Source organism: Haliotis asinina, chromosome 15 (genome assembly GCF_037392515.1).
Source record: "Haliotis asinina isolate JCU_RB_2024 chromosome 15, JCU_Hal_asi_v2, whole genome shotgun sequence".
Taxonomy (NCBI): Eukaryota; Metazoa; Mollusca; class Gastropoda; order Lepetellida; family Haliotidae; genus Haliotis; species Haliotis asinina.
In genome coordinates, this window is record NC_090294.1 from 5,141,953 (window position 1) to 5,161,427 (window position 19,475).

Genomic DNA, 19,475 nt, shown 5'->3' on the forward strand with positions numbered 1-19,475 from the left:
AATGAGGGGCTGTAATAACACACACCTGGCCATCTCCACTGGTGTATTGTCGACGCTATTGTGGGTTTTAGTATATACCGCTACAAAAGAGCAAGTGAGTATTGACAAACAGATAGCTGTACTGACTGACAGCTAGCGGAGTTTAGTTCTGTTAGAGATCTGGGCCTAACGGAGTTAAACCTTGTCATATCATGGTTGATCTAGGTAGGTGTTTAATGAGCTACTTCAGGATGTTATCTTTTGTGGATGTATTTGATATGTCTGTTTGAATAAGGTTTTGTGGTAATTTGATTGTCTACAAACACTTGCAGTCTTAGTGTGAATGTTGGTTATTGTTTGTTAATGTTCACGTTTTCATTGTGAAATGTTTTGTTTGGTTGTGAATGTAGGTTTCAGTTTTGTTGGACACCATTTTTATTTCCCATTACGTGGAAGCAAGGTTCACTGAATTACGGATGTTGTAATTCAAGGATGAATGTCTGTTAGGTGCCCTGAATTGGTTCTTCTGTGAGTGAAGTTATTACTTGGAGTCTTGTTGTTGTAGGTTGGATTTCATGCATCTTGAGCACAGGTAATCAGTGTCGTAGAATAACCTGTTTTGATCATTTGCCAAAACACACCACATTGTACATGGAAGACAGAAAAGTGGCAGAATGTATCTAAAGGGATTGCACGAGGTGTTTACCACCAGAAGTGTAAGAATGTTTTGCCCTTCTGTTAGCACCAATCATTCACAAGATTTGCAGCAAAAAAGTGTCTCTGACTGTCTTATCTTGGGGAGCAGATAGTAAGAATGACTGATAAGTATGAATGCAACAGATGGCTGACTATCAGTAATGACATTTTTTCAGTTCATTTTTGCTTAAGCCAAACTAATTAGTCTGTGAATTCACAATGCTATTTTGGAAAGTGCTTACACGTATCACATGGTTTATTAGGGGTTAGTGTTTCAGCAAAGCGGTTTTTCACTATTCACCTACATCACTATTCACCTACATCACTATTCACCTACATCTCCATTCGCCTGCATTCTTGAAACAACACTTCATGGTCTGTTGACCACAGATTATGCAATTATAAACAAATGTCGCCCCTATGATCTGAAACTGAAAAAACCTTGCATATGTTTTGACTTGATCACTGCTAAAAAGCAAACGTTCATTCACCAATATTTTACATCAAAATAAAGAATGGAAGTCCTATTGGATATACTTATCTTTCTACTCCACTAAATATTCTTAAAATAACAGTCAATCAAGATCACTGTAGCCCAGGTCAGTCGGTTTTATTATAGGAGTAGCGGTGCTTTTTTTCCATTCTAATTAGTCAGCTTTGTTCTTGTTGACTATTGGAGACATAAGTGAATAGAGATGTAGGTGATTAGAGACTAAACCCAGTAAATTATAGATTCTAGTTCTTTTGTTTGATTGAGTCCCTTCCAGGATTCAAACCTTGACCCTGAGTCAGGCTCCTAATATCCAGCACATAAAGTCAGCTGTCTAACCCACTCAGCCAGCACAAACATCACTGAATGTTAATTATTCCGTGACCAAACCTTATAAAAGTCAAACTAATGGTGGACATTTGTGTGTAGTGAAAATGGACTATTTTAAAAATATCACCAAAAATGTTTGTGGTCTCTAACTTTTTCTGCACAATATATAACCCGAGGTAAAAATGGTCCACATATCACCACTAAGAGCTACTTTCAGTGGTGCCAAGGGTTGACTTTGGCCTTCAGATTTTATACTTTGTTGTGTTTACTGCAGTTGATCTTGCTCTACTAAAAGCTGTAATATTGCTGAGTATATTTAATAAAAACTGACAGAACAAATAAAGAAAGGTCACAGAAAACACCCTTCACATGTACTGTAGTTGGATGTTGTCAGCAAGTGGGATGGTTAGTTCACATTGATGGAGACATTCAGCCTGGTTCTTTGTCAGTTTCCGTGGAAGTGTTTACAAGATAGTTTTTCACCTCATTTTATTGACTGTCACATTAATCCCCATATAGCACTTGTGTGAGGACAAGGTTGTATTTAGAAATATGCTGACTGCGGTATTTATTATTTGTCATATTTGCTGATATAACATGGGTCTGGTTGTATTTAGTTAACACAGCAACAGGGTACAAGTTTGAAGACTGGTTGTCAACAAGCCTAGCTTGGAGGGAGGAACATGTAATGCTGAAATGTTGACTTAGATTAGGCACTGCCTTTCAGTGAAGTTGTTAATATTAATTTATTTACATGGGAATGAATGAGATGCATAAACTCAAATGTACTACAGTTTTCTATGATTATTACTAACTCCCAGGGTCCAATAATGTGAATTAGGATCTGTGGTTCATTTTACCCATTGTTCACTATACGCGTTTTCATCTAAACTAAAAAGTATGTTGTTTGGGCAGAAATCCCAAACTGTTTCTTTTATCCTTCAGTGAGTTACGGGCATGTTTGTTATGAAGAAATAGGACTGTTGTGAAAATATCTGAATAATTTATTTGCTTAATGCCTATTAATATATAATAGAATCCTGTCCAAGACTAAGAAACTGAAGGAATCTTGACAATTAATTTATTGATGTGTTGTAAGAACAATATAGATAGAAGTATTACTGTTATCCAACAGTAATACAAAATATGTAGGATGACAGTTGTATAACTGTAACATAACATGGATAGGATGACAGTAGTACAACAGCAATATAACATGGGTAGTATGACAGTTGTACAACTGTAATATAACATGGATAGGATGACAGTAGTACAACAGCAATATAACATGGGTAGTATGACAGTTGTACAACTGTAATATAACATGGATAGGATGACAGTAGTACAACAGTAATATAACATAGGTAGTATTACAGTTATGCAACAATAATATAACTTAGGTAGTATGACATTGTGAGACTTGATTTCGACTTGAAGTTTGCCTATGAGAAGAGAGGATATGTGGTGTAACATACCGTTATTGTGGTTGTACTGTTTAGTGGGAAACAACAGTAGGGTCACATGTGTACTCAGTCTATACGATATCGCCATGGTCTTCTTGAAGATCTACTTGCCCTGGTTACCATGAGCTTGATCACAAGGTTTACGAGCCAAGACAAGAATGCTATTTGTCATGGTATTAAAAGTCAATATGAAAAATTCTCAGTAAAATGCTTGTGGCGGTGTTCTTTGTTTAGGTAAGTCTTGAAGAACGTAACATAGCTGTGTACTACAGCTCTTAACAGTTTCTTTATCTATCGGTCTGTAGTGACAGAGTGATATAGTAGCAGACAGGGCAATGACCATCAACATTGCTAAGTCTGAGTCATCGGGGTAGGGGGTAGCCTGTTCGGGGAGATGGGTGGGGAAGGGGTAGCTTGTGTTGTTTGAAGAGATACATGAGGTGGAATCGGGGTAGCCTGTGCTGTTTGCAGAGATGGGTGGGGAGGTAAAGGACAGCCCATGTTGTTTGAGGAGATGGATGTGGTGGGAAGGGGGTAGGTACCCTTTGTAGTGTTAGGAGATGACTGAGAGTGGGAAGGGGCAGCCCAGGTTGTTTTAAGAGATGGGTGGGGTGGGGAGGGGAAGGAGTAGTCACTGTTTTAGGAAATGGACGGGATGAGAAAGGGGTAGCTTGTGTTAAGGAGATGATTGATGTGGGGAAAATGGTTGCCTGTGTTTTTTTAGGAGATGGATCAGTGGGTAAGGGGTAGCTTGTGCTGTTGCAGGAGGTGGGTGGGGAAGGGGTAGCCTGTGTTGATTGGATAGATGGGTAAGGTTAAAAGAGTTAGCCTACGTTTCTTGTGGAGGTAGGCAGGCAGGGAAGGGGTGGCTGTTTTATTGGAGTGTGATTTGATATATATCTTGATGATGATAATGGTATGAGGTGTGATGGGTTTGTGTTGGGTTTGTGATTGTATTGTCAGGAAATTTTAAGCATTCAATCAAATGTGATTGCCAAATGTTCTTCCCAAGGGCTGATAGTCTGTTGGTTTGGTGTTCTACAACACCACATCTCATGCACTTAACCTTCAGGAGTGTACTACACTCTAAACCTACTTAAGCAATCCAGCTTTACATGGGTCTCTATAGTATCATTTTCCCATAAATTTTTAATGGCGTCACAAACAGGTGAAGCTGTAATGTTAACCTTTGAGAGGGGGCAGCTTGCCAACATCGTGCAGCCGTCACCTGCGGAATAGTGCAACTTGATGCAGGAACACCACCCATCAGTCAGCTTTTATGTGGGCGCTCATCTTGTAATACGAACATTCTCCAGTGTCGTACGCCCACCTTCAGAATTATTAACAAACATCAAAGGATAAGTGTTAATTTGTTATGAGCCTGTCTTAAATGGTTGTATTTCACAACTCCCTCTGCTGTTGGCAAGTAGATCCGCTGTATCATCATCCATTTCCCATGAAGAGGGTTGTGTGGTTGCATAATGACCATATTTTAGTAACCACCTTTTTAAAACACTTTTCACTGTGAACTATCTTCAGAAACATGATGGATGATCTTTACATCTATCTCTAAAGCTGGTAACCATTGCTTATTATGAATATATATAAACAGTGTAAGGTACTTTTGTTATGAAGTTGCCAAGTCATTAATTACCGCGATTAGTGTTCATGGTGACTTGTGCAACTGTTACATACAGTCACTGGTTTAAACGTGCTGTTTTGATCCCGCTGGTGAACCGGCACAAGACTTGTGGCATTTGCCAATGTAATTTCAGTAATTGCATGTTGTAGTTGGTCCCGGCATTGTAATGACACTGTAAAGTGGAGTGATATTCAGTGACTGACAACGGAACATATTGGTTGCGCTCCGGTGAACTGTAAATCTGGGTATGGATGAACGTCACATGACCCACACAAGAATTCACGTCTGCTCTTAGGAAGCAGATTCCGGGCAGATTATCAGACCAATATTGGGACCATGCCAAGCAGCCATTGTTTGCAAATCTCTCTTCAGCCAGATTTACATGAAGCAAAAACAGAGGTCTTGTACTTCTGCCATGTCCTTTGATATGTTGTGAATGTGCTGCCATGATAAACAGTGGCCAAGGTCCAATTGAATTACTGCAGTAACGTTTGGATAATGTGAACATTATTAATCAGGTTGTAAAGTGGACTCCTTTGGACAGGAATGTGGCTGACCAGCTGCAGCTGCGTTAGTGTTGACTTTAGGAAGTGATTGTATCGTGCCCATGTTTCCTCATGTCATCTTTGTGGCTGGATTCCTAGGACATCCCAATTATGTTTGTGATTTGGAGGCGGTGGGGTAGCCTAGTGGTTAAAACGTTTGCTTGTCATGCTGAAGACCCTTGTTTGATTCCCCACATGGGTACAATTTATAAAGCCCATTTCTGGTGTCCCCTGCTGTGATATTGTTGTGCTGTTGCTATAGCTGGATTAAACCTCAACTCTCTCTCTCCGTACTGACACAAGGTCTCTGTAAGCTGTTGACTGAAGGCCTCAATAATCTATTGACTTGAGGCCTCAATAATCTGTTGACACATGGCCTCAATGATGTCCTGGTGCAAGGCCTCAATAACATTTTGTAACGTATTCCCAATAATGTACCGATGCAATCTGCCATTAATTGACAGCTACTAGTTCACAATTATGTTATGTCACAAGGTGCCAGAAACGACACTGGATGCAATATCGTACTGACAATATAGTCTGTTTGCAGTGAAAACGTATGTATAAATTTAAATTTAACAAAAAATAAATCAAATAAAGTGAAATTAAGATTGCAAGTCCTCATTATATTGCCTTGCCAATTGAATATTATGCTCTCAGAAGTTTAATGAACTTAGGATAAAAGTTTAACAAATGATCACAGTATCAAATCACTGTTATTGGTTTGTAGTACAAGAGGTATGCACATTAAATGAAACACCAAGAACAAGTTGGGTTTGTCTTAGGTAACCCTCATGACATACTGTTCACTGTTCCAACTAATGACCTTACGCCCTTGTAATGCAAAACAATAATAGCAATTTGAATCTATGATGGTTTGTTAAGCAACTTTTATTCAAAGTTCATTAAATTTCAGACATTTATTGGCAAGGTCTATGAGGATTCTCAAACTTAATTTCACAACATTTGATTTATTTTTTTGTTTGAAATTCATCAGTATGTTTTCACTGCAAACAGACTTTTTACTCTCAATAATGTTATCACAAGGAGCCAAAAATGTACAGTGGATACAATAATGTACTGACGTTAGTTCACAAAACTGTACTGACATAAGTTCACAAAACTGTACTGACATTAGTGCACAATAATGTACTGGCATTAGTTCACAAAACTGTACTGACATTAGTACACAATAATGATCCAAACATAGCACACGAAATACCTTGTTTTCATTGTGTAGTGTAAACATCAGGAGTAATATTTAATCAGTTCATTATTGATTGTTAGCAAAGGTGTAGCCTAAAAAATATGCGTAGTAAGATAACTTCAATGACAAGTTCAAAATTGATTTGTCATCCTGTAACTGATGAAAATCCATGTGCATTTTGATAACCTTGAACACATTTACTGAGTGTCATTGTGTCGAATGCTGTGATCTGGGCCAGTGAAATGACTCACGATGTGTGGACATACTACTGCACGTTATTTGCATCGATATATCTTCTGGATAGTTCCTGTGTTTACAATACCATGCTCTTGTAGCAAGGCCTTTGTTCTGTTCAGGGTGTCGTTTGTCCGATGTGTTTGCTGTTGAGAATATTGATAATGTTGATCACACAACCGAGTATTTCAGAAAACTTGTGTTTGATGTGTGTCTCTCCAAGTGTTTTCAATCGTTCGTGTGTTTGGTCTGTTTCTTCAATAATTGATTGGTTTTCTTGTGAACAAAATAGTGTTGTGAAGTTGTGCTTGTGACAGCCCATCAGGAAATATACCCATGACTAACTCTTTCATGTGTGTTTTTTTATTGTATTTGAAGTAATGCAATATTTGCCTGCTTTTGGTGCTGATTCCTGAAGTAGACCCACCCAGTGAAGGCCAAAAGTTCACACTGGTGATAAATCATGTATATCCTACAGACATTGCTGTATTTATGATGAGTCAGCAGAAATAGTTTCTTTGTTTGCTGTTTGCATTTGTGAGAGACAGCGGCCAGCCAGGTGTGTGGACATCTGAAAGAAATGGTTAGTTTTTCCTGGGAAGTGTAGTGTTCCTGATGTTCTTCATCTAATGACTGAACTCAAGCACGCGCTGATACATTAACTTGTGATCAGGTGGTTAGAGTTACTGACTTTGTTGATACAAGCCATCGGTTGCCAGTTTTGCAGATCGATGCTCATGCTGTTGATCATTGGATTGTCTGGCCCAGACTTGATTATTTACAGATATTGCTGGGATATTGCTGAGTTCGACGTAAAACTAAACTCACTCATTCACTCTTTCTCTCACACAGTGTTTACAGTGTTATGTAACATGTGCGTTATCCTATGGCTTGTTACAGCTTTGTGTCAAGGTTGTTACAGGGCTACTAGGGATGATGTAGTGGGGTACACTAGAGGTTAAAGCCATCGCTCATCATTATATGGCTGCAATATTTGATACCCATTTCTGGTGTCCCCTATCATATTTTTGGAATGGTGCTAAAAGCAGCATAAATCTAAACTCAGTCATTCAGTGTATGAGTGGCCCAAATCATACTCAGGACTCCCATTTAATGCCTAAGATCAATTTTGTCGCCTCACAAGGCAATAATATCTGATTGTGTTATTTGTCATTGAGTAAAACTGATGAGGTTGGTGAGAGAACTGAGAACTGTGTTGTTTGAAGAGGCCTGTTCAAGGTGTCATTGAGGCTTGAAGACCGTGGTCTTTGGACATGCGTGCATATCACTTTCTCCATTTACACCCTCACCTGTGAAATGTCATGTAAATGTGACTGCATTTCAAAATTAACAGATTTTGTAGTTTTGTCAATGGACTGATTTATTTTTGTTTCTTTCAGAAACCATCAGACACGTGCACTTGTCCCGACAAATCTCCCGGCAGTCCAGTATGGTGCTGTCTCACTCTCGCCTGGGGTCTGAGTTCCAAGCTCAATGATCCGATGTGGTGGCAGCAACTTGCTGATTGGTCAAGGAGTGACCACGCAACCACACCTCCATGGCCAGGCATTGAGCCCCTTTGCACCCTGGTTTTATGCCTTCCAGGCCTCGCTCTTATCTCAGACGATGCTAGCGCTGATAACAGAGAAGCTTCAGAACCAATCTCTTGATGATGCAGCTGCAGCAGCAGCAGCAGCCGCCGCTGTTTCAGCCAATCAGGCAGCTAGACACATGAAAATACCAGTAAGTTGACCATATTAAAACAAATCTGAACACCTTAGTATTTCATATAACAACAGTTAATAGGTGGTCCTAAGATGATCTTTGTGAGTGGCATTACAGAACATCCAGCGAAGCATTCTTGTTGTAAGAGGCGACTAAAGGGATTGACTCTTCAGGCTCACTGACTTGTTCCCGTTTGTCCAGATGCTCATGCTGTTGATCATTGGATTGTCTGGTCCAGACTGGATTATTTACAGACCGCTGCCGTATGGCTGGAATACTGCTGAGTGCGGCATTAAAATTCCAACTAACCAACAAACTACAACATGCATCTTTCCATTTGGCTTCATTTTGTTGTGAGTAGTGTGTTATATTTTAGGCTAGAGCTTATGGAAGATTCAAGGTAGGCCGTGGAATTGAAACTCATGATTTTTGCACCAGCATCTGCTGAGAATAGGTTCTAGTCCCAGATTGTATTGTCTGTCTGCAATGAGCAATGTGTTTTTTTTTCGGACTGACCTTCTAATATAGTCAAATATTGGGTTTCATCACTCTCTCTCACTTCTGCACCGGAGTAGGTATGCGACATGACTGAGGTCACATGACTGAGGTCACATGACTGAGGTCACATGACTGAAGAAGTTGACATGTTAATGTGATGTGAATGTCATCTATCGATGATGTCTGATATTTGCTCAGATATTTACAGAACATATACATGATACCTATGTACTTCCTTCTGATTCTGACATGTTATCAATGCTATTTTTCTGTTGGGGAAGAGATTTAACTGTTTGAGTATAAATATTTCATTCTTAGTGTATAACTTATCTCATGTGAATAAAAGGAGGCCATTACATGAATTTACGTCAAAAGTTTTAAAGATTAGAGAAACCTGTTATCTCATTCATGCCAGATGCTGAATGAATGATAAAACCAATGAGGATATATCTCTTAGATAAGGATGGAACGCTGGATACTCTCTTCTTCAAAGGATTATCTTTCTGCTTACTGACTGAAATATTTACAATTTTACAGAAACAAATTTGTTGAACTGCATGTGCTGATTTGTTGGAGGCAGCTGCCTGTGAAACAGTCGTTTATATTTCTTTAAATTTACAGTTTGCCAATATGAAGTGTTTTATGTTTATTCATGGGTTTTATGCCTAATTGTCTAAGTTGACCATTACAGATAGAGATTACTGATTGATCTAGATTGACCAGTTCTGCTTTGTGTATGGACATTCTTGCATTTGGCATGTGTTATGCTGTTGTACTACATGCCTAAGTGTTGTGGGATACAACAATTGACCAGTGGTCAGCTGGTGGTAGCCTTCCCATGTGTTTAACATCAATAACAACCAGTGTCCACTTCCCGGGTGTGTTTGTCTAGCCAGTCCTAATGTCTACATCTTGTTGACCAGGTCAAGAGACTGACCAGGGGTGTGTTGAAGTGTCATACCACAGTTTAGAGGGGCCAGATGGTCTGGGTCACAACCTGGGCCCAAACCCAGTCCTTGATATCACTTACTGATATGCCTGACAGAAGGGATGATTTTATGTAGAAATTGATGTTGATATCTCTGTTGTCCAGACAGTAACATGAAATAATTAATTATTTACCAGGGATTTCATGCAAAGCTCTGTGGGAGTATAGTCGACTATTTGTACTACCTACAGAAAATGGTGGTACCTTGTCAAGCGGAAGTCCCTGGTTTGTTTCTACAAAGAGACACAAGTTATGGAGCTCATTTCTTGTGTGCCCCCCTCCCTCCCCCCCCCCAACCATGTTATTGATGGAATATTGCTTAAAGCAGCTTAAAACGTGACTCACTCACAGAAGTTAAGTGAACAGGCTGACTGAATGTAGCTTTAACTGATGTGTACATTTACAATACCATTGCATTGCATCAGAGTGCAGCAATATCTTGTTACAACTTTCGGCAAAAGTGCTTTTTCTTGACTGTGGACGATTAAACAGGATGCCTAACCCAATTGTCTTATAACATTAATTGCACAGTAGATTCACATCTGGTGTAGTTAACAATAGGGAATTCGTGACAATAACAGAAAGAGAATTTCACCATTTGTTGGAAACTGACTATGTACAAGTGATGGGCCATCAGCATGAATGGACTGTGTATCAGAGGCCTAACACCATGTTACCAAGCAAATAAATGATTTGCGCACATTTTGCATCTAGTTTTTGGCAGTGTGGCAGGACAATAATTGTTGACCATAGCCGTTACAGCAGCAGGGTGGCTCTGTGTCACAGACAACAGATGTATGGAGTTGTCAGTAGTAAATTGACATTTTACTGGCCAGTGATATACTGATGAAGTTTTGTATCCAGTTGTTCCACGATTTGCTGACATTTTGCACTGTCAGGCAACAATGCCTAACCACAATGTGTCCACGTCTGGTCATCTCTGACAAGACTGTATTCAGACATTGCTCTGGCCCACGGACATGTCCTGAGTGGAGATTCCTTGCAGTGACCATGGGCAGTCGTGTATGGTAGAGACCAAACACCTGTCAACATGGCCCAGCTGGTATATGAACGCTGCTATACTGCTACCGACAGTACAGCAGATCAGGTTGTCTTTCTTCAGCTGGTATATGAACTCTGCTATACTGCTACTGACAGTACAGCAGAGCAGGTTGTCTTTCTTCAGCTGGTATAAGAATGCTGCTATACTGCTACCGACAGTACAGCAGATGAGGTTGTCTTTCTTCAGCTGGTATATGAATGCTGCTATACTGCTACCGACAGTACAGCAGAGCAGGTTGTCTTTCTACTGCTGGTATATGAACGCTGCTATACTGCTACCGACATTACAGCAGAGCAGGTTGTCTTTCTTCAGCTGGTATAAGAACGCTGCTATACTGCTACCGACAGTACAGCAGAGCAGGTTGTCTTTCTTCAGCTGGTATAAGAACGCTGCTATACTGCTACCGACAGTACAGCAGAGCAGGTTTTCTTTCTACTGCTGGTATATGAACCCTGCTATACTGCTACCGACAGTACAGCAGAGCAGGTTGTCTTTCTTCAGCTGGTATAAGAACGCTGCTATACTGCTACCGACAGTACAGCAGAGCAGGTTGTCTTTCTTCAGCTGGTATATGAACGCTGCTATACTGCTACCGACAGTACAGCAGAGCAGGTTGTCTTTCTTCAGCTGGTATAAGAGCGCTGCTATACTGCTACCGACAGTACAGCAGATGAGGTTGTCTTTCTTCAGCTGGTATATGAACGCTGCTATACTGCTACCGACAGTACATCAGAGCAGGTTGTCTTTCTACTGCTGGTATATGAACCCTGCTATACTGCTACCGACAGAGTACAGTACAGCAGGTTGTTGTTTCAGTTCCAGCATTTGATTTGATGTCACAGGAGATGTCATTGATTGCTGGCTTTCTGTCCCATTACACATGATCAATCATGCACACTCACACAATACCTCCAAGTACCACTTCTCAAACAAAAGAGATTTGTGTCATGTGAATTGCAGGTTTTCTATTGAAAATGTATTCAGTGTTTGACCTACTTTGTGATGTCCCAGAAGACATGCTTATGTTATTGTTACAGCAGAATGTCTGTGCTTGTAGCTGGATCAGTTTTAAGTCACTGCCCAGGGATTGTGTCTCATCACACCAGTATCTGCTCTATATTACTGAACTTAGATCAAATGTTTGATATCGGAGACATATTAATGTTGCTATGAGAAGTGTTTATTGGAACAGTAAGTAACTGTGTCATACATATCAGTTGATTCTGCAAAATTTGTGATAATATTATTGTACAGTCATTAATGACTTTAAGACAATAAAGAGAAGGTAGTTTTGGAAGTATTATTCCATTTGATGAGGTGTTTTCTATACTGCTTGTCTAAGAGATAACATCTGGCACTCTCACAGCCCTGTATCTCTGCCTGGGGTAAAACAACTTGTATCATCTCAGCAACATGTGATAACCTTAGTATCACATGGTCAAGCTATATCGGATTAGATATAATCCTCTGATGTTGATGCTTATTATATATTGATAACAACTGAAGTGTAGGCGATCTCATGTTTGTTACAGGGGCTGTATCCGAACACAATGAGCTTGTATTTGTATCAGATAATTTGAGTAGGTCAAGCTAACAGCTCTTGTGTAATCAATTCTTCATTGTTATCAGTGTGTCTGTTCCCTGTAAATATTCCACAGGTGTAGCACGTATGTGTGTGAATCTGTGACCATGTGGCAGATTAAGCCTGGATTAACTTTGAGGTCCAGACAGTCTATAAAATCTGAAGGCCCTGAATGAAATGTGAAGGCCCAATAAAAGCAAAACAGACACTGTACACAGTTTCACACAGTTTCTGCAAGATCAAGCAAAGTCATTGGGAAACAGAGGAGTTTTTATTTGTCCGACTGGTGTTGACAATCCTACTTCACAGTGCAGAAATACCAGGAGTTACCATTAACATGATGGATCGCAGATGATTCCCGAATGTCAATAAAGAAAAAACGAGTAAACTTTCCAGCTGAAAAATAATTGACAGCTGATTTCCTGAAGGCCATAAGGGTCTTCACATATTTGAAATGCAACCGATGTAATGACAGCCAGTGCTGGGCCTCCGGGCCGGTGGTTGTTTTAATTGCTGGGTCCAGACATAGTGGTATACATGCAAGTGTCAGGAGTTATCTGCCCTTGAGTTCAGCCTTACTTAGACACACCAGCAATAGTGACTGTACTGTGTGCATGTATTTACTGAGAACCATTCCTCACTAACCAAACCATGGAATAGAAACACCTGACTGCAATTATTCATAACATGCGCTTGGCGGTATTATGCTGTTCTGATTTGATTGATTGACCCAGTACCCTGATTATACCTACAAGAAACGACCAGTTGCTGAACTGGGTCTTAAGTATATTGTCAACAATAACCTACGTTTCATGCACACGTTAAATGGCTTAGAAAACTGCTGTTGATTGTTCCATGAAATTTTGATGAATGATCTGACAAGTATAGACCTGTTTAAATGGTTTTCAGACTAGCTTTCCACATATTTAACAAATATACATGGCCATTACATATATAATCAAGATATTTGAAAATTTGTAACTTTTTACGAGGTGTATATGGCATTGTATCACACTGCTGGAATATTTCATAATGTGTTTATGCTCCAATTTTTATGCCACTGCATTGTGATGCTAGATATTGACATGAAAAGGAACCACCTGTGAATCAGCTGTCTAATGTGGTTTGCTCTTGTGAAATAATATTATTACATTGGGCTGTGTTTTTTTTTAATGCATGTGAAAATATGACAGTAAACTATCAATTTGTTCCTCGGTCTATTTCCTCACTCATCATAACCTGGATAGATGATGAAACAGGTTTCTACCTGAGCGGAAGGCTATATGTTATGGAGTGCAGACAGGGAGTCTGTGGTATTGGAATGTAGTCTGGTTATTGGAACACAGTTTGTGGGTATTGGAAGGTAGTATGTGGGTATTGGAAACTGTAGTATGTGGGTCTTACGGCATAGTATGTGAGTATTGGAATATAGTTTGTGTGTGAGTGTTTAGCTTTCAGTAGCTGGCAGATGTATCCATTAAATTGTCATTGTAATATCATGAGGAAAGCTTATAATGGAAGCGATATCTTGTGCAAGAATTGTAGATGAAGCTGTAGTCTGGAGGAAGACTTGTTGTATACTGAGTATGGCTTGTATTGGAAACTATTTGGAGGACATGTTGTATAGGAAGTTCCGTACTGAGTATGGCTTGTATTGGAAACTATTTGGAGGACATGTTGTATAGGAAGTTCTGTACTGAGTAAGGTTTGTATTGTAATGTGTAATGTGTTTGGTTGAAGTCTTGTAATAGAAGCTTTTTCTTTGAGGAGCGCTTGTGATGGAGGTTGTGACAGGGAGGGAAGGCTTGTGTTGAAAGTTTTGTATTTCATGAAATTCAGGCTTCCTTTAAGTTGATTTAAAGTTCAGATGTGTATGTTTCCTGCTATATAGGCAGCCATATTGCTGGATTCTTCACATCCTCTGAAATCATTAAATCTTCTAAGAGCTTTTCTATACAATGAATATTTGTGCTGATTAGGAACAGGGAGCTAGCTGTCTGTCATGCGTGATGTGAGTTCAGTGTTGATTCATGTCTGGAACAAAATGCATCACATGCACTGTGTTCATTATACATGCAGCACACAGTGTTGTAAGTAGGTGATGATCTGTAAGGATTGCCAGTGAAATGGTTGTACACATCAGGTAGAACACTGACGACTTCCTGGTTTCTGAAGGTCTGTTGGATTCAGTACTCTTACTTACAGTTTGTAAACAATAGAATTTTGAGCATTTTGTTTTATAGGACAAAATAAGTCCTGGTATAATTTCTGAAAACAGATCTCTAGTTGGTTTGAGAAAAACACTGAAGTAATAAGAAATTTGTAATCATGTGTGGATATTGAGAATGGTTTGTGGGTCACAGTGCCCAAGTAGATGGTCAGGTAAAGTAAGAAGTGTTGAGGGTAGTCAGAAGGATGGCCCAGTTTACACTGTATGTGCTGACAGTTTTCAAGTACCCCGCGATGTTGATTTGAGTCAGATGCCAAGTGAGTTAGACTTTTTCTTCAGCAACTATTGGTCAGATTCGCTGACTTGGTTGACACATATCATCGTATCCCCATTGCTGATTGATGCTCTGGTCCAGACTGATTATTTACAACCTGCCACCATATAGCTGGAAAACTGCTGAGTTCGGCATTTAACAACAACCAGCCTATATGTGTGAATAGGTCAGTCAGAATGTCTGATCTGGCTGAAGGTATTGGAGTATTGGTGTATGCCCTTTGTACCACTGGCTGGTCATACTGTCAATCTCCCTGAAGTGATTACAGATGAGAAATATGGTTCCCAGTAGAAAATGGCTTTGCTTTAAGAGGAGACTTAGTGGTCAGGCTTGGTGTCCAGTTGGTTGCGGGTCCCAATTCCATAGGAGATTGATTAACATTCATGCCATCAATCACTGGATATTGTGATCCACGTCTAACAACTGACCATGATAGCTTCAATATTACTATGGTTGGTGGGGTAGTTTGTGGTCAAAGTGTTTGCTTGTCATGCCGCAGTTCAATTCCCAAGATGGGTACAAAATGTGATGCCCATTTCTTGTGTCTCCCCTGCTGTGATATTGCTGGAATATTGCTAAAAGGGGTATAAAACTAAGCTCACTCAAAAATGCAAAGTGTGGCATAAACTGTTGTCGGATTTTGCTGCTATTTGGAACATCTTGAGTGCAGTTGACTATTTACATACCACATTAATATTGTAAATTTTATAGTGACAAATATTGAAGGATAACACCTATATTGAATTTGTTCCTAATAGACTATCTCATTAATATTTTAGACATTCTTGTACACAACTGCCATATTAGTTCCATCCGACATCACTGTTGTATGGAAATGTGAGAAATTTCATTTTATTTTAATCCTTGAGAGTGTTTTGGGGGCAACAAAATGATGAATTACAGTCAGAATTTATGTTTGGGACATTTGTAGATGATGTGCTGCCCTTGTGCTGATAGCATCCTTGTCTTTCGTCAGCTTGTATGTCTTAGGGGGAATCATGTAGTTTTGTTTTGTTTAGATGCTGAATCATTTGTCAGGTGATATTTTTGTGAGGCTGACATGGATTTATGCGATGCATTTATTTTCCTCTTAGGGGTAAATGTGGAATGTGAAACTGAAGTCGTAATGAATCCTTGCTGATGGTCATGTCATTCTTACCTGTTGTGGCACTCCAGAGTAATGTTCCATCTGTCTAAGTAATGTTGTTGTTATCGTCAGTTACACCTGTCTTAGGAATGTTGTTAGGTTCAGTTATGACCTGTCTCAGTAGTGTTGTTGCTATCGTTTGTTACACCTGTTTTAAGAATGTTGTTGTTAGATTCAGTTATCACCTGTCTCAGTAATGTTGTTGTTATCTTCATTTCTTAGTAGTGTCGTTAGTGTCTTCAGTTGCACCTGTCTCAGTAATGTTGTTGTTATCTTCATTTCTTAGTAATGTTGTCATTGTATTTGATTTCAGGTATCAAGAGAGGAAGCCACCAACCTTTCACCTACCTCACCAGCCAGTCTTGCAGTTAAAGGTATGTCTAGCATTGGGGGAAGTGCTGGGGTGGGGAAAGGGGACTGTAGGATATGTGAAAGAGGGGTGGAGAAGAGGATTGTGGGCTCTGAAGGAAGGGTAGTTGTTATTGAATTGGAGAAGTGTTTGAAAAGATGAGGGTGTTGTGTTAGGTGAGGGGAGTGTTGTTGGTGTTGGTGTTGGGTGAGGAGAGTGTTATCGGTGTTGGATGAGGGAAGTGTTGTTGGTGTTGGTATTGGGTGAGGGGAGTGTTGTTGGTGATGGTGTTCAGTGAGGGGAGTGTTGTTGGTGTTCGGTGAAGGGAGTGTTGTTGGTGTTGGTGTCGGAGGGTTGTTGGAGGGGGACTATGGAGTTAATGGAAGCTGGGATGCAGCTAGCGGACCCGAATGACTTATGAAATTATAACAGATTGCAACATGTTGAGGGTTTTTTTTGTCACATGTTTGAGGCATTTAGAAAACAGGATATGTTTTATGTTCAAACCTACTGCCTGTTGATGTTTAGAAGCAAAGTCTGGAAAGGTGTTTCACTGATACACTGCATAAACAAAGTCCTCTGGGGAAAACAAAAGGGAAGGTGAAAGTATACCCAGCCATTTCTTTACTTCGGATTTTGCCAGTTAGTGTGACAGGCAAACTTGTCTACAAAACTACGAAACTAAGTCATGTCTGTCAATGAAGCAATCCTGTGTAAAGGGTAATGTCTTTTGTTAGAAGATAAGTTTACTGTGTGGGTTTTGATTTAAAAAATCAACTTTTACAGGTAAGAATGTATGGGCATTGCCTGTCTCCACCTCTCAGATGCCGCCTCCCTCTACAGGAGTGAAGGGAAAGGGTGACAACTCTGGCAGCAGACATGGCAAAAGTTGTGATAAGCACTCATCTGTGGTAACATGTCGCCACAAGAACCCGCTACACAAATGTATTCTCTGTGATACGAACTCCGGCATCGCACCACCGAAGAAAAAACACTGCCGATCTCTCTCAGTGCCGGTTGACTCCATGACATCATCTCCATGGCAACCAGACGGAACCAAACTTTGGCGACCAATAGCTGTGATTCCGTTGACAAACAATAACGTAGATGAGCAAAACAGGAACATCACGTCCCATGTTCCTGAGTTCAAGTCCACTTGTAGAAATGTGACAAACTTTACGCGGTTTGTGTCGTCACCTTTGAGCATGGACAGTGGACATTTTACTACATCCGACTTTCAAACTCCGCCTGGTTCCCCTGTACCTAGGCCAGCATCTGCTCTTAGTGATTTTTCCCAGAGTTCCTTTGGAGCACCATGGCTTGAACACAGCCCATTACGGAATAACAGATTTGAAATTCTCCAGAACCGAAGTCTTTCTTATGAGGAACAGATATCACTCGGAGCTGGATCTACGCCGTGCATGTCCGGACACCTCGGCTCAAACCCGTCCTCGCCATACCGACACAAGATCCCAAGGTGCCGCTCCCAGCCCTGTGTTCTCCATGATAGACGTTATGCCAAGAAACGACGACGTGAGGATTGCAGACCAACCCTCAATTTTCAGAAGATGACAGAGGTTAGTGTTTTTTGTTATGATGAAGTCACTTTTCAGAATCTATTTGTTTTTAATTTCTAGGTTTCATATGACAAATGTTTTACTACATATCTATAATAATATTATAAACAGAAATTAGAAATATCCAAATGTGGCCACTAATCTTGCAGTTACTTCTCCTATTATGATAAAATCAAAATGAGAGACCTTTAGTAGATTAAAAGATATCAGTAAGAGGTGACTGTAGAGATGGAATTGTCATACTATATATACTATTGAATGTGGTCGTGTGCCATCATACCATGACTGCATGGAATTGTTCGCAATATCAATCACTGGCTAGTGAGCATTCGTGGGATTTCTTATGGAAATAAAAAAGATTTTCCAATAATGATGGAAAACTGGATGAGATTTATAAAGCCCATTGTCTTTAACATTCTCACCATGATCAGAAGATACTTTGTGTAATTGTGAATCCCTGAATCCCCAGTATTTGAAGTCTTGTTCGGTCGATCCAGACCCTGACTTGTGGTTTACTCAGACAATGTACTGATGGCACCAAATCTAGTTGACCCTCTTATGTGTGAGTGAGTGAATTTAGTTTATGCCACTCTCAGCAGTATTCCAGCTGTATGGTGGCAATCTGTAAATAACTGAGTCTGGACCAGACAACCCAGTGATCAACAGCATGAGCATCGATCACGTAGGAATACGATGACACGTGTCAACCAAGTCGACATGCCTCAGCACCATATCCCATTTGCATGGATTAATGAAGATCGGTTGTAACCTGGATCTTCAAGGGTTGACAGTTTGTGACTACTGGTCAAACTGACGTGACATCCTCATTCTATTCTCTTATCCTTTTGATGAAACTCGTAGGGTAGAATAGGCCTTCAGCAACCCATGCTTGCCTTAAAAGGCGACTATGCTTGTCGTAAGAGGCGACTAACATGATCGGGTGGTCAGACTCGCTGACTTGGTTGACAGGTCATTGGTTCCCAATTGCACAGATCGATGTTCATGCTGTTGATCACTGGATTGTCTGGTCCAGACTTGATTATTTTCAGACCGCCGCCATATAGCTGAAATATTGCTGAGTGTGGCGTAAAACTAAACTCACTCCTTGTGATGATGTACATGGGCATCCAGGAAAAAATCTCAACATACTCCATTGAAGTGTCAGTTTTACAAGCCCACATTTCCTGATCTGGCAATATGGCTGACTCACCAAACCATTTTATCAGGTCATGCACCCCAGACATTTTATTAAAAATAATGCCATATTTGAAAAAAAGAAACGTTTCTCAGTTTCTGTGTTCCTTTGGGAAATTGTCATGGAATGTTAAGGTAATATTGGCATGGCTACCTTATGCCAGTCTTGTCGGATATTCCTTGCAGAAATTCCTGGGCCCACCCTCACACAGGAAGTCTAGTTGATCAAACATGGTGCAATAATTACAGTCCCTCCATTTCC

The 19,475-nt window shown here is 40.1% G+C and overlaps 1 protein-coding gene across 1 annotated transcript in view; it reads left to right on the forward strand.

Annotated features, from left to right (window-relative positions):
• LOC137265199 (protein FAM53A-like) overlaps positions 1-19,475 on the forward strand; it is a 69,345-nt gene that overhangs the window by 34,070 nt on the left and 15,800 nt on the right. The window contains exons 2-4 of the mRNA XM_067800544.1: positions 7,987-8,329; positions 16,407-16,467; positions 17,229-18,019. Coding sequence (XP_067656645.1) covers positions 8,081-8,329; positions 16,407-16,467; positions 17,229-18,019 — 1,101 coding nt within the window. The 5' untranslated portion in view covers positions 7,987-8,080. The remainder of the gene's footprint in view (positions 1-7,986; positions 8,330-16,406; positions 16,468-17,228; positions 18,020-19,475) is intronic.